General features: G+C 43.9%; 1 protein-coding gene across 1 annotated transcript in view; it reads right to left on the bottom strand.

Moving 5' to 3' along the window:
• Positions 1-7,998: 7,998 nt before the first annotated feature.
• Positions 7,999-21,475, bottom strand: part of FAM32A (family with sequence similarity 32 member A) — a 36,515-nt gene continuing 23,038 nt past the window's right edge. Inside the window, exons 3-4 of the mRNA XM_078670903.1 lie at positions 14,063-14,116; positions 7,999-8,642 (exon numbers count right to left, since the gene is read on the bottom strand). Coding sequence (XP_078527029.1) covers positions 8,574-8,642; positions 14,063-14,116 — 123 coding nt within the window. The 3' untranslated portion in view covers positions 7,999-8,573. The remainder of the gene's footprint in view (positions 8,643-14,062; positions 14,117-21,475) is intronic.

Raw genomic sequence — 21,475 nt, 5'->3', positions numbered from 1 at the left:
CGCTTAATCGAGGAAGAATTGTTAATCTATTTCAAGAAATACCTTCTTTAAAGAGTCTGACTAGTAAAGAAATAGACTTAGTATGTTTTCCAAAAAAAGAAAACATGAAATTTGCACAAGTGTTATTTTTCTCCCCAGTTCTCCCCGGAATAATACTAAGAGAGAAGGAAATTTTACAAAAACATGGATATGATGTAATCTCTATTCCTGACATCAAAACTAACTTACAAAACTCAGTAGCAATTAGACAATTGCACACTGAAAATAAACACAGTTTAGAAAGGAAGGAATACACCTCAAACAACAGGAGAACTGATATATTAAAAATTCAAGTAACACAAGGTGAAAGGTCGGTTTGGTCCCGGACAACTAATCCAAAAGGACAGGAGAATAACATACTATCCTGGTCGTGGTTACCAGAAGTACTAAATAGTAAAAAAATGGACAACGAGCAACAACGTCAAGTTTAGCGATGGTTTGAAACTATCTTTATGGAATATAGCCGGGAAAACCATTAATAAAATGAATGAAGCAATAAAAGATAATCCAGACATTCTTGTTCTGCAGGAAACATGGTTTACCACTCCCTTTACGCAAAAAGGTTATTACGTTTACGAAAACCCAGCAAATAAATCTAAAAGGGGTCATGCGAAAGGAGGTATGGCAATCCTGCTGAAAGAAGACTACTCTTGGTCACAAGAATTAATCGATACCTACTCGCACAACTTGCAATGTATCAAAATACAACTTAAATTACATCCAGCAGCTGCTCTAAATAAAATACTACTTTTTAACATCTACGCACCACCAAGTAAAAATTATGACCCTTTGTTTGATCATCTCTTAGAGACCATATCCAATATCCTCGAAGATCAACATCATCCACCGTATATTATCATGGGTGACCTAAACGCCAAAATATCTAACAGTGAAATAAAGAAATGGTCTACATTACTTAATGAGGAATCATTGGAAATAACGCTCCCGCAATTCCCGAAAGGAGTTAAGGCCGATAAAAGAGGAAGTTTATTATTATCGTTCCTTCTAAGTATAAACGGGACAATATTAAACGGAAATACCAACGGAGACAAGCCAGCTTCATTTACTAGGCAAGGAAATGGAGCTCCCTCTATTCTGGATTATATTATATGCGGGAATGAGTTAAAAGAACAAATCTCACAACTGTCTATCAAGTTCAATGAGGAAAGTGATCATGCTCTTCTTCGCCTAACAACATTCTGGATGCCACAGAACACTTTCAAGAACGACCCGATATTTAGTAAATCCAAAATAGAGGTAAATCATGTCCAACGTCGGATCTTTTGGGATGCTGAAAATCTAGACTATCTAAATAAACTCATCACACAACTCCAACTGTTAACCTCCTCTTACTCAGAAAATCCAATTAAGAATTATGAAATTGTATTAAATGAACTCAAACAAGCTATACTAAGTAAATCAAAACAGGACAGATCAAGACAAAGAAAGTGTGCCAGCAAGTACAAAAATTGTAATCAGCCAACTGTAAAAATGCTAAATAGGATGATCCGAGCTCAGTATCTGAGTAAATCTTCAACATATAAAGCTGAAATAAATAAATTGAAGAATCAAATTCGAAGACAACGGGCTACACAAGAAAGGTTGAAGCAGGACCGTAATTGGATTGATATCCAAATTGCAGCAAGACAATGCAATCAACGAAAATACTGGTCTTTGATAGCCAAGATGACAGGGTCAAAAAAGAAGCTTGAAGCAATTCCTGTCTCAGAAGAAGACTGGGGCAAATTTTTAAATGATTTGTATAAACCCAACACGAATGCCCTAGTGAGAAAGGACATCGAACAAAAAAAGATAACCAATGATATAAAACTCTCCAGGGCATCGGCAATGTCAATTGCCCTGAACATTAAAAAGGCAAGAAGTACGGGCGCATCAGGTCCTGACCAGATCCCGATTAAGGTTTATCAGACTGACAATAACGCGTGGGGTCAGATGCTAGCGCCATTATTCAACTATATATTCGACTCTGGAAATATTCCAAATTCGTGGAAAGGAAGTACAATAATTCCAGTATACAAAAAAGGTAAAAGGAGTATAGCCGGCAATTATAGACAAATTGCTTTAATGGATGCTGGCGGAAAGATCTTTGCGGCGGAAATACTAGACCGACTGAAACATTGGGCATTTTCGAAGGGATTAATCCCTATGTTCCAGGCAGGGTTCCGGTCGAACCATTCAGTTACTGACAATATAGCTACCTTCCAATTTTTATTAGACAAATATGTAACAGGCAAATCCCAACCAATATACGCAGCCTTCATCGACTATTCTACAGCGTTCGATAGGGTCGACAGGCCGACGCTATGGATGAAATTAAGAAAAATGGGTATCCCAGAAACTTTGCTACAACTAATTGTGAACTTACACAGTGAAACCTGGTGCCGAGTCCAAATGGGGGGAGAGAAGGGCCTGTCAAAAATAATACATACACCCAATGGCCTAAAACAAGGGTGTCTTTTGGCTCCGCTCTTATTCTCCCTATATTTGAGTGACCTGCCATTCCATCTACAACAAGGGCAATGCACTCCACCGAAAATGGCAGCCCAACGGATACACTGTTTGCTGTATGCGGACGATATAGTCTTGTTCGATTTGACACCCTTTGGTCTTCAAAATCTTCTAGTCATATTACATAACTACTCAAAAGATCACTTTCTAACCCCGAATGTAAGTAAAACTAAAGTAGTAGCATTTACAAAGATTAAGAAAGACGTGAAGTACCAATGGAAACTGGGAGAGGAGACCTTGGAACAGACAAAAGAATATACCTATCTCGGAAGAATATTCTCACACAACATGAGCAATAGTAAACAGATTATCCATTTAAAAAGGAAATGTGAGTTACATGCGGGGGCAATATCGCGCTTATATGCGAATACCGGAAGCAGGCACTTTTCAGCCTTAATAAAAATTTATAGAGCCAAGATCTCCCCGGTTTTATCTTACGCCTCTGAACATATTCCCCTAAAACAATGGAGTTATATGGACTTGAACGAAGGGAAAATCCTAAAAAAGCTATTGAAAGTTTCTAATTCAACCCCAGTACAGGCACGAAGACTGGAATGTGCGATTACAAGTGCATTTGCAATATCAATAGCAAGCCTCATTAGGTGGGCCTATAACCTTCTTCATTCCAAAGAGGGTACCCTTCGTTATCTGCTAAAAATCGAGTGCTTTAGTGAGGAAACCACTGACTCTATATTTGTTAAAAATTTGAAAGAAGCTTTCCGTTTCGCAGAAATAAGTGCAGAAATGTTATTATCTTGGACACCCGCACATCTCAAGCTGTTTTTAAAAAACTTTTCACCAAAATTGAGTTATGTGCTCGATCAGTCACACTGCACAAAATTATCTACGTATAAATCTTATGCTGACTCCCAAGAATATAAGCAAAAACTGCCTTATCTGGAATATACACTTACCCATGGTGCAAGGCGTACGATCATGATGCTACGTTTGGGCATACTCCCTTTATTATCTTTTACCTCTTCTTGGAAAGTAAAGAGTAGTTCACAATGCAACCTGTGTTTGGGGGGTAAACAGAACTTAGAGCATTTGCTCTTTATATGTCCGAATAAAGTCGTTGTCACCGCCAGGTTATCATGTCTTGAGCCGATACATCGGTCCTGTCGGACCATTAATTCAAGGGACTTCATATCTGTATGTGTTAAGCCTCCTAACGAGTATGTTTGCAATAAGATTTATAAATTTTTTAAAATAACACTGAAAATGTATTAATTTGTCTATAAATGCAGTATGTATTTTCTTTTATACAATTTTGTGGTCCTCGAAAGAGTACCGAAACAAAAATAAAAAAACTTTGAAACTTTGAACTTTGAAACATTTGACTTAAAAAAGTATTGATAATAACAACTAAATCAAAGCGTATGTCCTTCAACTATCTTGCCCGCTTATGATAAGTAACTTGCTGAGTTGGGTAGCGGGAGTGAGATAAGTGTTTTCACCAGTAATTGTGCTACAAATGTATTTTTCAGGAAATGTCTTAACACCACTCCCCCAACCCCCCCCATTTTGCACTTAACTCAACATCCCAATAAATCTCCACATGCCAAAAGCATTGGTGACCCACTGTAATACATATGGCATTACTAAAGCATCCTATTCTCTTTAAAATGCGGGGAATAAATGAAACCATGGCTTTGTATCTGCCTCGTAGACTCTAAATAACACTGTGCAAAGAAACCAAAAATAGAGAAAAAACGATTCCTTGAAGTTTTTCTTAATCTAGAAGGATGTTTCCTGGCATCTATTGTATTTGACCTGGAGGGATCGAAGTAAAACAGTGCACTGGGTATCTCCTGGGGAAGCTGCAGGTTATCCAGAATGCTGCTGTCAGGCTCCTGTGTAATATCTCCAGGAGAACGAGTGTTCGCAAGCAGCTGAACAACCTGCACTGGCTTCCGGTGCCCCAGCGAGTGCGCTTTAAAACTCTGACCCTGACTCATAAGGCTCTCCATGGTCCATGCCCATCCTATTTGAGCTCTAGGTTTGCATTTTACCTTCCCAGCCGCTCTCTCCGCTCTGCCTCCCAAAGACTGCTGGTAATTCCCAGGTTTCATCGCTCCCGACTTGGGGGACAATCTTTTGTGGTCAAGGCAACCACCATGTGGAACGCCCTGCCTGATCTTCTCCGACACACAAAAGAACTAGCCACCTTCAAAAAACTTCTCAAAACACATCTGTTTAAGCAATCTGTCCTTTCTGTCACTGACCTCACTTCACGCCAGGATACTCCTGAGTAGCAGTGCGCGCTACAAATCTCAATATAACAATATAACATAACATAACACTTGTAAAGGGTCTGTGGACAATCTGACTAAAATATTACTAAATTGTTTCCAAACAACAATAAATGAAAGTTCTCAAAATAATTGTTTCTAAACAGTTAAAACAACATGGTTAAGATGGTCCTTGATATTTGGATTTTTTTTTATTTTATGTAAATGCTTTTAGCATTTCATGTGGCAACCAATCTACTCCTCTTTTGTCCCCATCCCTCCTAAATCTACCAAGTGATTCAATACCAATCCATTATACATACCCATATGCCTGGTATGAAAATCCAGGTGCCAGGGCCCAATAGATGATGAAACACACGAGATTAAAACAGAACATATAGTGCTCAGAAGCCACAACTGAGTTCAGAGGAGGTGTCTACCCTCTACCTTTCCCAATGCTCATAGACATGATGAGCTGGATATCCCAAAATCTAGAACAAACGAGGAGGGCAAAAACAACCCTGAATCCACTACTGCACCAATATTGAGTTTCAAAACACTAACTGCAGGCAAGAACAGATCAACAGAGCACTGGATGCTAAGGAAAATCAAACAAAAGAGCAAATTAAGCACAAGCCAAAGTAGAGAGAGAAGAAAACAAATAGGTAAGGTACCAGATAGTCCATGACATCCGCTGCAACAGTACATTACAACATCCCACCACCATGACAAGCAGCTAGACTGCGCCCCTGAAATCCCGCTGCTTGTGGTAGGCTTGGAAGACCATGGATGGTGATACAACTGTAGAGCAGAAGGCAGATATAGGGCATGAAGAACAATAGAACACAAATCCCTTGAGGAAGCAATATTAACCACTGAGATATGGCAGTTCAGACAGGAAGAGTATGAGGCATTGAAATCTATAGAATTACAGAAGTTTGCACCCAATAATGGTGCTGCAGAAGAAAGGGGCAAACTCTTCCTAATTGGTTACAAAAATAAACAATTTGCAGGAACACGAGGGGACAATTCAAAGGTTTCAAGACAACATGAGAAAGGTTGAGGAAAGAAGAAAATTAACATAGACTTCCAAGCGCAAAGGATAGATGCAGATGAGAGCCAAACAGGTGAAAGAGTCCTTCAAGAAGAAAGGTTGTTGGTCAGAGGTGGCCACCCCAGAGGTTTCAATTGGACTGGATACTGCAGCCTGTGAACACTACTGCAAAAAATCATTAGCGATAAAATGAGGATACTTTCACCATAGTGTGGCGGATGGACCAGACAAAAGGAAATCTGCAGACTGAAAGAAGAAGACCACTACATAGCACAAACTCAGGACAACATATGAAGAACAAGGCAGAACTGGGGGATCCTGAAGGCAGCAATTAAAGAGCACCAGAATATGGGGCCATATTACCACACTCATTCAACCAACTATCATATAATTATTCAATAAATACACAACCACCACAAAGATGGGTGTTCAACCTCACTCTTACTTGCATTAAATTATTCACCCAATTTGCTCGCGTTTGCCTAGTCATGATCCAATCCTTTATATATGATTTTTAAACCATTTCAAGTCTGACAGCATTTAAAAGAATTATGTTCTGTCATTTGTGAGACTGTAACCATTTTAGAATTGTAAACAAAGATACATTTTAACTTTAATACTACAAATAAAGCATTATTGAATACAGCCTTTTAGCATTTTTCTCACTTCAAGCCTATTTTTATTTTTTGTGGGATTTAAATACTTACCTTTATTATTGTTATTTGAATGTTTTCAGGAATAACACAAAATCACTTTTATTTAGACGTTAACACTCCCCATCTTTAGTGCCTCAAGAAATACAACTGCACAGGTCACAAAATCCCAACCCTGGAACAAAATAAATAAAACTGAACTCATTGCTACCTTGGATGCATCAGAACCATCCCTTGTTGACAACTAATATAGCTACAGCCAATTACTTCAACTGGATTAACTCAGTAGTTACGAAGCTAGCTCCCATTAAAATATGTAAAAAAAAACACAGAATTCAACCCACGGCTCCTTGGTTCTCCTCCAAATTAAGATCATTGAAATAAAAAATGCCAAAGGCGGGAGAAAATAAAATGAGAAAAAACTGCAGCCTTGATGAAGGAAACAAGTATAAGCAACTCATTTATGAATATAAAAACTTGATTATCTCAGAGAAAAACTATTTTACTGAGAATATCACCATAGCAAAAATTTTTACTTAAGAATTATTTAAAATAGGTTAAATCCTTTCTAACACCAACATTAAAAATTCTATCACTCCCAGTCAAACTTCCTACGGTGGTCCTGCTGGATCTTTCCGCAATCTTAGACACCGTGAGTCACACTGTGCTAGTAGATCGTTTAGACGACATGGGTATTAGAGGGTCGGGACTCGATCTTTTCTCTCTGACAGAGAGCAAACGATATCCCCTGGTGAGTATACATAAAAATCCTTCTCACTGCCATGTGGCATTCCACAAGCATCTTCTTTGAGTCTCACCCTCTTTAATGCTTATGTTGTCGCTTTGGCCAGGCTGATTAGCTCCTTTGGTTTTTCTACAATTTTTGATGCAGACAAAGCCCAAATCGAGGTGTCAATTTCAAGCGATGTCGATGACACCGGCAAACGTTTCAATAACTATTTGCTATGCAGTTATATCGATGAGAGAAAATTGCCTCAAAATAAATTCTGAGAAAACAAGAGGCCCTCCTGTTTGGAAAAGAGACCTCCTTTTGGAACCCATCCTGGTGTTCTAACCATCTGGATCCCTCCCCTTGCTGTGCCATTCAGCCAGGAATCTAGGAGTGGTCTTCAATGTAAATCTCACCTTCTCAGTATTCATTGCCCTGGTGCTTACCAGCTTAGATTACTGTAAAGCCCTTTATACGGGCATCCATTAATGATCTCTGAATAAACTACAAATTTTACAAAACGGCGCAGCCCGTCTCTTAATGAGAATTCCATTGTTCAAATCAATCTCACATGCACTGTTGGAGCTACACGGTCTTCCCATTAAGAAGAGAGTAGCCTTCAAGGCACTGTGCACTGATCACAAACCTCTTCATGAGATAGGTCTATAGCACCTTAAGAGAAAATTCAAATGGTACACACCTATGAGAGCTCTTCGATCAGCCCCCTCAAGAACAGTGGAAACAACAAAAATAAACAAAGTATCCTGGGGTGGCAGAAGCTTTATTTCCTCAACTTGCAAACTTTGGAACAAAACGCCTTTGCATCTCAAGGCCCAGTCCAAATTTTCTGTTTTACAAAACAACTCAAAACCTGTCTTTTTTCAACTATGTTGCACAATTAGTTCTATATACTGTTACCTCTAGTGGGCGCCAGAGCGAAGACGTTTTTGGGCATTCATGCGCTCTATAAACAATATACATTTTGACAAACATAAAAATTCTATGCCATACCATGTTCTGGCCACATGTTTTTTAAACAAATTGGGTGAAACTATTTTGCTTCTACTAGTATCACATTAAACCAAATTAATTTGAGGCCGACTGTCTCAGGTCCATATAAAATGAGCAACTGGATTTTATTTTCATACTTTTGTAAGTCAATAAAAGTTTTGCACAAAGAAACTTTCAGTAATTAAACTTGTTGAGCGGTTACGTATGACATAATATACATGTTTTGTCACGTCCTTTTGATACAGACCGCACATTACATGCAACTAGGAATAAAATATCAGATTTATGATCATATCAAGGTGTACATAAATAAACACAACATTTCCTTATTTTGTCCAGCTGACTTTGGGAATGTCGTAATGTTCGGTAAGAGTGTCCAAGTGCCGATTAAAATCCTGAAAATTAAAAAAAATAAAACGGTAAAAATAAAAGTTTTAGAAGTTGTCCATTCAATTCAATATCAAATATGTGCATTTTTTATGTACAAATTTAACTGCAATAGTTCAATTACGTCACAGAGGTAGTACGAGAGACATCAATTACCCTCTAAGCTACACATTTATTTGTATCTCACTATACCCCAATAGAAAAATAGAGGTATGTGGAAATGAGACTACTTCCAAGAGGTTCTGAGGCATTGCAGACCACCCCCATACACTTTCCATGGACTTTGCACTTATAAAAATGGGGCTAACAAACACACATTTAGCTGATATCTTGATATGAACATAATACTAAACAATAAATTAGCACAATCATATTTTTTCATATAATGCACTTACAGAAAGCTTCCCTGTGTAACATGCCATTCAGAGTTCAGGAGCACTCCCTACCCACTAAAAGTGTTTGCTATGTGTTTTGAGTTTAACATTTTTAAAAATGCCCATTTTAGGTCTTGCCTAGGCTGTGCTTGCACAGTCTCTTCGAAGCACGCTGTAGTCAGGTACAGACTTAAGCTCCGCCCATGGCTGTCATCACTGTCCTTTGTAAATGTTGGCTTTTGATTTATTAGACTCTCCTTAGTACCTCCCTGTTACCTCCCATAAGGACTGGCCCGTTTGCATATGCTGTTGCTCGATATGTTTTAATTACAGTCTGTGAGCACTATTTTGTTAATGACTTTCTCCTGGCTGCTGTTGAAAGACGCTCCCTTCCCTCCCCTCCCACTCCACAGCTGGCAAGCACACAATATATTTGTTTTTTTTTAAAGCGCTTTAGCAATGGCGGCCACGCAACTTTCTTTTGTTTACTATAATTTTTTTAAATATTGTATGTTTTTGTTCTTCCTCACAACGCGACACAACGGAAATGGTGCCTACGCTTAGTCTTTCTAAAATGCGGGTTAATTTACCAACAACAAAAAAAAGCATTGAAAATGCAATAGGCCCCTCATTTGATTATGATGAAGCTATTTGCTTTGCAAACGGTATTGTATAGCAAAGCAAATGGCTTTAACTTAATGAAAGGCGAGACCTATTGCATTTTAAATATAGACATGTTCTTGTTGCCAAGGGACTCCTTACTGCTGGTACTGCACTGTATAATGTATTATGTATTAAAATGCCAATAAAGTAATACGACATAAAATACAAAAAGGAACTTGCTTTTTGATTTAGAAAAACAAACTGTGATGTATTTTCTTCTTATTTTAATACCAGAGTATTGATAGGTAAGGGGGGTGGGGGGCAGTGCCCTGCCTCAGGATGGATATCGCGCCTCTCAGTTATCCACCAATGCCTGCCTTTCAACTGTCTACATAGGCGGGACCCCTAATGAAAGGAATATTCAAGCCTAAAAGGGATCGCGCATCACAAATTTTACCATGAATGCGGATTAATTCTCAGGACAGGCAGAAACCAAAGTGGAAAAGATTCAACCCAACTGATAACGTTTTTCATGCCAACGCGGCACCGGCGGCGGCATTAGGTACAAGCTGGTAGGGGGAAGGGGGAGAACCCCGCTGGCCTCCCCCCGACCCCCCCCCAGCATACTGGACCCACGCCGTACCGGATCACGCCACTTGCCGGGCTAGCGAGGTGTGCGAGGCCTCCAACCACTTCTGTGTGCTTGAGACGACAAGAGGAGGGGGCTGCTGCCCTAAGCACCCGGGAGCTTCCCCCCAACCCTATGCCTTACCTAAGGGGGATGGGGGACGCACTCACCAGAGTCAGCTTTTGGAGATCCCGGGGACACATCCAAACGGCGTCAGAGCAGCCGAGGGGGGGCTCAGCCTACTCCTCAGTATCGCGCCGCCCTTAGGCCCTAGGCTGTTAAATGGCGGGTAGCTACCCGGAAGGTCACGCTCTCCCTCCGCCCTGCGGAGGAAGGACAGACGGGGGAGGGTGCTTGAAATAGCAGCACTAATCAGTGACAGATAAGGGGTGGTTTAGTAGCGGGGGAGAAGCCTTCCATTTAAAATGTGTGACCAGCGCATCTAAATAAAACAAGCTCGACCCAGGCGGCCCGCGCTCACAATGGCAAAGAAAGAGTGCTACCCAGCTAATGAAGGAGACTGTGTAAAACCGCAAGTGAGAAAACCAATCCCGGTGGGCGGGGCCAAATGTGGACAGGGCAGTAACAAGGAGGGACTAAGAAGCTTCCTTTTCAATCTTGAGCCTGCGTTTTGCATGGAGGATGACGCCAGCGAATGAAGATGGGCGGGGCTTCAACTCTGCCTCCGAAAGCTTCGGAATCTGTATTGATTCCAAGAAGCCCCCGCATGGCGAGTGTAGCGCATGCGCGCTGCTAACGCCTGGCGAGACCTAAAAATAAGATATATACATATATATTTATTTTTGCAGCACAGTACACTTTAAGAAAAGCGTCTGCGCATCTTTCTTTTGTTCGCCTTTTATTCCGCATACACACTAGGAACCCAGTCTATCCAGGATAGCCGACACTGCTTCACTGCTTCACAGCCCCACGCCATGCCGATTCCACAACAAATTGGTGTAAGGCATAGGGTGGCGCGTGCGTGGCTCAGAGCAAGCCCTCCCCCTCAAACGCTATTCACAGATTGGAGGCTCTTTGGGACAATGGCACACTTTGTAAAGGGACGCTAATCACAAAATTAACGAAGATCCCCATGGCTAAACATACAGGGTTGTAGGAACGTACACCAGGTTAGTAGTATCATGGTATTAGTGTGGACTGCACAGTTGTTTCCGTGTAAAGTATATCATGATGTCTAATTGTGGCTGGATGGTAATTTTTATAATAAAGTGACTGAAGGCCTTTGGTACTTTCAAAAGTAGTGACCTGGAAATGAAAACAGAAACGTGGAATCTTTCAAGCATTGTCTGTGGGTGCTTCTTTCTAAATTTAGTAATTTTTCATGCAGCGCTCCATTGCATGTAGGATAATAAATGTGGGCCTACCTGTTATAATGTAATCTATCTCCTACTACGAGATGTTGGGTGATAACCTCGGCTTACGTAAGATCGCCCTCGTAACGATGGCGGAGGCCTAACAACTACTTGATGCACCCTCATAAACATCTTGTTCAGCGTTTGGCAGTAATATGCAATGGCAAGATGGCTTAAAAAAACATTGCCCATATTAATAGGCTTTCAAGTGAATTATTTGTATCCATTTTTGTGATTTGGGCGCAGGGATCGGTGCTGGTTCTTCTTCACCCCTTGGATAGGATAATATTTTGCCAAGAGGGGGTAGTAGTGTTGGCTAAAGGGTGCTATTTTTGTTCAAGCAGTTATTCTGGATGTGCCCTCTTGACACTCTCCTAAATCAATAAATGTCCTGTTGATCCCATACCTACCTATAATCTGCTGCTTATACAGTCTTTACCGTAGGCTTTACCAAGGCAGACCAATAGGCTTTGTCAATGATTGCTTTAGATCCGTTCGCCAACCTTATCTTTGTCACTGACCTGCATGCTGTCTGTGCCCTAAATCAACAAAATGCCCGGGAGTTGACTCAACAAAGTACTACAAAATTGGGGGAGCGGGCAACGTTCCAACCCTTTCCAGGCTCCATAACATTCATAATAACGGAAGTGCCAGACACATTGGAGAAAATAACACTATGTCAACGACCTTGTCTCCTAAAACTGGATTAAGGATACCACTGAGCCTGTCCATTTGAACACTGATTGCGCCTATATATACCGATTGTAACCAAACAAAGTGGAAGTGCTTTCTCCATGGGAAAAATGATGCCCAATACAGAAAACAAGCATTTTCAATGCAAAAGGTCTTGCATTTGCCGTAGTTTGAGCTATTTGAATTGTAAATGACAATGCCTTTTATTTATGTGTTTTGAAATCATGCAAGCATTTGTACTTATAGTTCCTGCTTATGAGAAGCAAGGCTGGCAGTAAAAGAGGCGCAGTTAATGCCTCAATTGTGTGATCCTAGGAAAATATTTTGTAAATGTAAATGTAAATGTCGGAATTTGTAAAGCGCACAGTTACCTCCACCGGAGGTGTCCCGGCGCTGTCCGTATACCGCTTAGGAACCCTTCCTGGCTTTCCTGGGAAATGTCCACTCCTGGGCACCCCCCAGGTGCAGCCAGGCATCCCAGCGCTTTTGGGGCCGTTGTGGAGACTAAGCAAGCTATTGCCCAGAGTTGCAGCGTGGGACCCATGATCAGAACAGGCACTGAGGCGAGAATATCCAGTCAGGGGAATTAATGAGCCGGAGACCCGCCGAGGCGGGAATCAAACCCTGGTCCCTGGCCAGAGCTCTGCATCAAGGTCTGCCTGCTCTAACCATTGAGCCACACTTCTCCACCAGTTGTCTTATGGAGCCGCCTTTTTCCGCATTATCACATTAGAGCTTCTTCAAATATGCATGTTCACTATTTCTGCTTTACACAAAAACTCTTATTTACTAGACTAAACGTGTGATCCATGTATAGCAATAATCGAGCCCACATATAGGGTACACGGTCCCTGACTTGCCTCTTAGTTTAATAATAGCATTGTCATCTGGGCGGGAGCAGGAACATTTCCCAGTTCATGTTTAAAGACTCACTTTTCATAAATATATTACTAAAGCATGATGTGGTAGTGCACTGCCATTTACAGACAGCACATGTTCCATTGAAACGGCCACAAAACATTCCCACTAACATGCAGTTGTACTGATAACTCTATATACACATTAACAATGTTTGCAAATTGGGTTTCAACAAAAATATTTAAAATTTGCACATCGCCAAGTAAAGTGTTCTGATTTGTTTTGATCCTATAAAACTCTTTTTTACCACAGAATTACAAAAATGTGTCTTCGTTACTAGTGAACTATTTTTGAAATGTTTGAACAGCTCACTTATAAGCTATTTCACTGTAGTCTTAGAAAAGAAGCCTGAAATCTTACAGCCTTTCATTTCACATGCTTTGCACAGAAAGATTGCCCCACAGTTCACTGTACAAAATCCTAAAACTTCAGTCACAGAAAGAAAAGTAAATGTAGGATGACAAACTGGCTTTTGACCCCTGTCTCTGAAATCCAAGCAAATGTTACAAGATAACACGATTTAAAGGCATCTTTATTGCTTATACACTTTGTGAGCAAGCAGAACACCTGTTGTCAGCTTGCCAGAATGAGCCAGAAGGCCCTAAAAATAGCTAGTCTTGATTAAATCCGTTTCCCTGATTAAATCTGACTCGCCATGGCGAGTGCATTTTGTTTAGCCCTGTCCTGGTATTCATGGTGAATCTTAAAGTCTGAAATTTACTCCACATTTAAAAAAACATCCTATCAGGATTGATATGATCAATTTCAGCAAAAAACCAACCTTAGTGCAAGGGTAAAACAATATCTCAATCATACAGAAGTAATTACACTGATCTTACCTCTACTCTCTGCTTGTGGGTTTTAGATGCTTTGTTTAAAATCCTTTCCATTTGCTATTAAAAAAAGAACAACATTTGAGTTAAATGCAGTAAGAGTTATTGTTACCTTTTGTCTTTTTTTTTTTAAAGTTATTTTTATTTGCATTTTCAAAACAATGCGATACATTGTTCAGTGAAACTATTAGATGAATAGAGCACATTATCAGTCCAGCAGATAATAACATTACTATGCCATAAATACAGATATATCGGAATGTAACAGTCTCGGCAGGGGGCCAGAGGCACGTGCGGCATTTTCAACACATTAATCAGAATCGGAGCTAGAACTATCATCATCTGAGCGTGGGTCACAAATGTCCCCTCTGTATTTATTCCAGGCCCCCCAGATTTTACTCCATTTCTTGGGACAACCTCTATTACGATACACTGCCTGCTCTGTAACCATTGCTGCATCCATATCATGTTTCCAGGCCGCTAGCGTAGGCGACTCCATCCCACCCCACCTCTGCGCTATGTTCCTCTTTGCCATCATCATACCCAGTGACATCCACCCCTGTCCAGAATGTGTGAGGTCATTAGGTACCCATATATTCAATAGGCAAAGTCTAGGATCTGGTAGTACTGAGACCCCCTCCGATTGAGACATGGTTCGCATCACTTGTGTCCAGTATGGTGCAATTTTCGGGCAGTCCCATATAGTGTGATAGAAGGTCCCTTCCTCACCACAACCCCGCAGGCAGTAAGGGTGTATTATTCGTCTCATCTTATGCAGTGTGTGTCTCGTGTAATATGACCTATGTAGTATGCGTAGTTGTACCAGGTGGAGACGTGAGGGGATGCCTACTTATTTCGGGGACGCAATCGCCTCTTGCCATTCCGAATCCTCAATGTTCCCACAATCATGCGACCACTTCTCCCGCAGGGGCCCCGTTGGGTCAGGTAAATTATTTATTAACTTACGATACGTCAGTGATGTCGCCTTTGACGGCATGTATTCTGTGAGTAGTCTGTCTTCGATAGGAGACGCTTCTGGGACGTCCGTTTCTGGTGGCAATGCCGTCATTAAAGCATGGCGTATCTGCATATACCGGAAATGTTCCGATGGGGCCAAATCATATTGCTGTCTCAGGGTATCAAAGGGTATCACCTGCCCCTTCTGCCAAAGATCCCCAATTGTGGAAATGCCTATAGCATCCAAACGGTCAAAGCCCTTGGTGTGTCTAAGTTTCCTGGTGTCCCATAGTGGAGTCAACTGTGTCAATACTCCCCGCCATCCCAACCTGGTCAGTGCAGTATGCCATATGGTGAGTGTGTGCTTCAGTGGGCCAAATTTTGTGAGGGACAACGACTTATCGTACAGGGGAGCCAGCATAGCAGGTTGTCCCAGCTGAGCCCGGTCTGCCTTCAAAGCCGGTTCAGACTGCGGGAGATGCAACCATTGGTTAACAACCTTCAACTGTGATGCCCAATAATAGAGACGGACATCTGGGAGCGCTATGCCCCCATCGTACCAGCTGCGTACCAGCTTGGCCTGTGCTATACGTGCAGGCTTGTGACCCCACAACAACACCGACACCTGCGCGATGATCGTTTTAAAGTAGGCGGCCTGCACGGGGTATGGCGTGTTTTCTAAGATGTAAAGGAAGCGGGGTAAAGCCATCATTTTGAAAAGCGCTGCCTTGCCCAGCAGAGTCAGCGGCAGCGATTCCCAGTGACGTACGTCACACTTGAGACGGTCAATGGGGGGTTTTAAATTGTGCGCATAGAATTCATCCAGGTTAGCCGTGATATATATCCCCAAATATTTACATGCGCTATCTGCAGTCCAAAGCGGGCAACCGTCCGGTAGGCGCGGCGGGGGGCCGTGCCGTATGTACATGGTGGATTTAGACCAGTTAATTGAATAACCAGACGCCCGCCCATAGGCAGTGCATACGTCCAAAAGAGTGTTAATCGAACGCTCAGGGGGAGGTGAAGTACAGTAGGATGTCATCCGCATATAGGGATATCCGATCTTCCTAGTCATTGGTCCAGTTAAGGCCCCTGATAGTAGGTTCCCATCTTATCCATTCTGCCAAAGGTTCTAGAACCAAGGCGAACAACAACAGGGACAGTGGACAGCCCTGACGCGTGCCTCTGGCCAGGGGAAAATCCGTTGATATATGGCCATTAGCAGTGACATGCGCCATGGCTTCTCATATAATAGACGGATCCAGGTGCAAAACCTCGAGCCAAATCCCAAATGGCGCAGCACCGCAAATAAAAAGGGCCAATGGACCGTGTCAAACGCCATATGTGCGTCCAGGGAAAGTATTGCCGCCGGTTCCTGGAGATATTCTGCGCGCGCCAGCACACCATGCACTCTCCTTAAATTGAGCGCCGTGTTCCTGCCAGGCATAAAGCCGGACTGGTCTTTATGTATGAGTTTGGGCAAATGGGACGAGAGACGCAGCGCCAGCAATTTAGCGAGTATCTTAGCCTCGGCATTCATAAGGGAGATCGTGCGATAGGATGCGCATTGGTCAGCCGGCTTCCCGGGTTTCAATATAGCGACAATAGTGGCCGTGCGTTGATCCAAGGGAAGTTCCCCAACCTCTAGGCTTTCCGTAAACATATTCAACAAATGTGGCGCAATCGTGCCTGCCAGCTGCTTATATAATTCTACTGGTATACCATTGGGCCCTAGTGCCTTACCTCCCTGTAGCGCTTTGATAGCTAACTGCACCTCATCTGTCGTGAGGTCCTCGTCTAAGGCCTGTGCTTCTTCAGGGGACAATGTGGGCATTTTAAGGTCTTTGATGTAGGTGTATGCCTCTGCCTCCGAGACAGTAGAGGTGGATGAGTATATTGCTCTGTAGTGCTGTGCTAGCATTTGGACTATCGTGTGTGGGTCCGCAGTGGGACGCCCCTCTATCACTGCAAGCTGTGCTATCCATCTATCCCGCCTGTCATGTCTGTCCAGCCATGCAAGTAATTTGCCCGCCTTATCTCCAACCTCACAGATTTTGTGCCGTGTATGGGCTAATTGTTGCTTGACCACCTCAGACAGATGTGCTCTGTGTTGGCGCTGCGCTGCTTGCAAACTGCGGGCCGCTGCAGGGGTTGGGTCAATAGCATGCTGCGTCTCTGCAGCAGTGACCGCCGCTTCTAGCGCTAAAAGCTCCTCTTGGCCTGTGCGCTTATGCGTCGCAATGGAGGCCATGGCATGTCCCCTAATCACTGTCTTATAAGCCTCCCAGAGCGTAACAGAAGAAGCAACGGAGTCAGTGTTGTCCTGGAAATAATGTTTCGTCCCCGTTCTCAATTCCCTTCTGATCTTGCGATTGTGGAGGTAACCCGGACGGATCGGATAGGTCCGACGCCGTTTGAGTTGGTGGTGTACATAACTAATCATCAGAGGGGAGTGGTCAGAGATGCCCCGTGGTCTAATTTCTACACTAACTACAGTACCAGGGCCACCCACCGATCCCAGGAAGTAATCAAGCCTAGTGAGACTATTATGCACTGCAGAGTGGTAGGTGAACTGACGCTCCAGAGGGTGATATTGTCTCGAGAGGTCCACAAGTCCCATGGCTGCCATGAAGCCTTCCAACCGGGAAGTCCCTGACATGACTGATCTGTGAGGGAGTCTATCCACTAGGTCATTGGCCACCAAATTGAAATCTCCCCCAATAAGTAACCCACCCTCCGGAAGCCCCAATAGGAATGCGCTAAGGTCTGCAAGGGCCGTCGTCTGTAGGGCTGGCGGTATATAAACCGAGACAATATTAAGAGGTTTCCCTTCCCACTGTGCGTGTATAGCAGCAAATCTACCTGCATTTTCGGATTTAACGGACTGTATGATTAAGGGGAACTGTTTTTTCACCAATATGCCAACTCCTCTAGATCCAGAGGTGAATTCGGAGTGGGTCACCATCTTAAACCCCCATCTGTCCATCGCCTTAGTAGCCGTACCAGTGAGGTGTGTTTCCTGTAGGAGTAACACCGCCGCACCACCCCTCTTGATGCATTGCAAGACCAGGCCCCGTTTAATTTTGTCACCCAGGCCTCGAACATTCCAAGTGAGTACAGATAGGGACGGGTCTATGCCCGCAGGTCCTCCCTGTGAAACAGCAGGCGAATCATCCCCCATCATCAGACTGAGAACACTCAGGACCAGTGCGGATCTGTGTAGTATTAAAGTGACAACGATTTTCTGTGAACCATGACAATGTGCAATAAATTTCACATCTGTGCATCGCATAAACATAAGACAAACAAGCATTGAAAATGCAATAGGTCTCGCAATAGAAGAGTTTGACATTTTTCGTTTTTCAAATGGATGAGTGGCGTTGCGTGGATGAGTGGCGTTGCGTGGATGAGTGGCGTTGCGTGGATGAGTGGCGTTGCGTGGATGAGTGGCGTTGCTTGGATGAGTGGCGTTGCGTGTGTGAGTGAGTGGCGTTGCGTGTGTGAGTGAGTGGCGTTGCGTGTGTGAGTGAGTGGCGTTGCGTGTGTGAGTGAGTGGCGTTGCGTGTGTGAGTGAGTGGCGTTGCGTGTGTGAGTGAGTGGCGTTGCGTGTGTGTGAGTGGCGTTGCGTGTGTGTGAGTGGCGTTGCGTGTGTGAGTGGCGTTGCGTGTGTGAGTGGCGTTGCGTGTGTGAGTGGCGTTGCGTGTGTGAGTGGCGTTGCGTGTGTGAGTGGCGTTGCGTGTGTGAGTGGCGTTGCGTGTGTGAGTGGCGTTGCGTGTGTGAGTGGCGTTGCGTGTGTGAGTGGCGTTGCGTGTGTGAGTGGCGTTGCGTGTGTGAGTGGCGTTGCGTGTGTGAGTGGCGTTGCGTGTGTGAGTGGCGTTGCGTGTGTGAGTGGCGTTGCGTGTGTGAGTGGCGTTGCGTGTGTGAGTGGCGTTGCGTGTGTGAGTGGCGTTGCGTGTGTGAGTGGCGTTGCGTGTGTGAGTGGCGTTGCGTGTGTGAGTGGCGTTGCGTGTGTGAGTGGCGTTGCGTGTGTGAGTGGCGTTGCGTGTGTGAGTGGCGATGCGTGTGTGAGTGGCGATGTGTGTGCGACAGATGTGTGTGTTTGTGTGTGCGGTTGTGTGTGTAGTTGTTTGAGTGGTTGTATGTGTGAGTGGTTGTATGTGTGAGTGGTTGTATGTGTGGGTGGTTGTATGTGTGGGTGGTTGTATGTGTGAGTGGTTGTATGTGTGAGTGGTTGTATGTGTGAGTGGTTGTATGTGTGAGTGGTTGTATGTGTGAGTGGTTGTATGTGTGAGTGGTTGTATGTGTGAGTGGTTGTATGTGTGAGTGGTTGTATGTGTGAGTGGTTGTATGTGTGAGTGGTTGTATGTGTTAGTGGTTGTATGTGTGAGTGGTTGTATGTGTGAGTGGTTGTATGTGTGAGTGGTTGTATGTGTGAGTGGTTGTATGTGTGAGTGGTTGTATGTGTGAGTGGTTGTATGTGTGAGTGGTTGTATGTGTGAGTGGTTGTATGTGTGAGTGGTTGTATGTGTGAGTGGTTGTATGTGTGAGTGGTTGTATGCGTGAGTGGTTGTATGCGTGAGTGGTTGTATGCGTGAGTGGTTGTATGCGTGAGTGGTTGTATGCGTGAGTGGTTGTATGCGTGAGTGGTTGTATGCGTGAGTGGTTGTATGCGTGAGTGGTTGTATGCGTGAGTGGTTGTATGCGTGAGTGGTTGTATGCGTGAGTGGTTGTATGCGTGAGTGGTTGTATGCGTGAGTGGTTGTATGCGTGAGTGGTTGTATGCGTGTATGGTGGTGGGGTAGGAAATTAAACAGCAATCGAGTTTTGCATGCGGTGACTGTTGCCATGTTTTCGCCGTGCCCTTGTTTATCCCCTTACCACATTTGCCCTGGAGTTTCGTTGGCTGTGCAATTTAAGGATATCCCTGCCTGTCTTGGCCCCCGGTAGCAGGGAGGAGAGCGCGCCGGACCGGTCGCGTGGCACTGCTATGGACCCCCGTGTTATTCTTCGAGAGCAGCGCTGCTGATTGCCTCAGCAGACGTCCGGGTAATTATCTGCAGGTGGCGTTGCCTAAAGCGCTGCCATTATTATAAAAATATAGACCCATGACAACATATGAAAAAGCCAACACACAGCACGGTACTAATAAAACATAGTTGAAACGCACTCACGTGTGCGAGAGGCAGGCGATCATGTGGAGAAGCGTCCTCGGTTACAAACACCTCGTGTAACTAACAGCGGCAGCATTTTAAAACATTGTTTGCACTTTAAAACAAAGAGATTACGACAAACATATGTTTAGTTTAGAAGAAAGTGCCTGTATTTTAGCCCACCTTAACAGTACTACAACAGTGCGTTATAGAAGCCAAAGGAGGGTAGGGCTGGGGGAGAGTCAATGGCTGCAGCGCTACCCAGCATGAACCCAAACATCCCATGTACATTATAAACGCACCAAAGAAGACGCAGCCTTGGTTACAAACACCTCGTTTGACTAAGGCGAGAGGGGGAGGTGGGGGTGCAACTCTGTGTGGCTTGTGCTCTCCTGGCGCCTCTGGTCTGTTTACTGTTAACACATGGAATTCCAAAGCAATCATTAAGCCGGATGGCTCCGTGAATGTTGTGCACCACTGGCGCCTTTTGTCTGTTTCCAGCAGAGAGGAAGGAGCTGGAGAAGCAGGAAACTGAAAGTACACCCGGCCACCGGCCAGCCATGAATGAACCCCTCGGTTGCCTGCACAAAAATACGGGCATCAGAAGCAAAAAAAAGACGCTGCGAGGCAAAGAGGGAAAGGGACGCGGGCTCATGTTTGTTTGAGGAAATCAGAGTTTAAAAACAAAAGGCACTAATCTCTTGCTCTTTAAGTTCTAGACATGGTCGTTTTTTATGTTTAAATCAAAAGAACTTTTGGCATGCTTGAGATACTGTAAAGAAACATACGGGCATCAGAAGCAAAAAAAAAAGACGCTGCGAGGCAAAGAGAGAAAGGGACGCGGGACAGATAGAGAAAAGAAGTAACGGGTAAAACAAGACGGAGAGCATTGCTGTGGGGAGGGGGGAGGAGAAATGCGACACGGCGGGCAGGGGAGGGGGCGGGGCGGGGAGAGCGGCATGAGGGTGGGAAAGCAGCAGGGGCCTGGAGTGCGGCTAAGGGAACTGAAGAAACGCGACACGGCAGGCAGGGGAGGGGGCGGAGCGGGGGTGTGGGAGGAGTGCGGCTGAGGGAAAATACATGCAAGCAGGCGGCTGGGGGCATGTGCACGCGCTTTTAAGCTCAATGCACATGCGCATTAAGCTTGAATTTCACGGGCACTGCAAGGAATCGCCACGATTCCTTGCAAGTTGGTTAAAGACTGTTTAAGCCCCAATTGTCTCGCAAGCTCGATGCGCATGCGCATCGACAGGCGAGACCTAAAAAAACCATAAACGTACCCCCCCTTTAATCCCCCTCCCTGCCTCCCTGC

This window comes from Lissotriton helveticus, chromosome 12, assembly GCF_964261635.1.
Source record: "Lissotriton helveticus chromosome 12, aLisHel1.1, whole genome shotgun sequence".
In the NCBI taxonomy this organism is placed as follows: Eukaryota; Metazoa; Chordata; class Amphibia; order Caudata; family Salamandridae; genus Lissotriton; species Lissotriton helveticus.
Note: the sequence above shows the minus strand (reverse complement) of the source record. Positions and strands in the feature narration are given on the sequence as shown.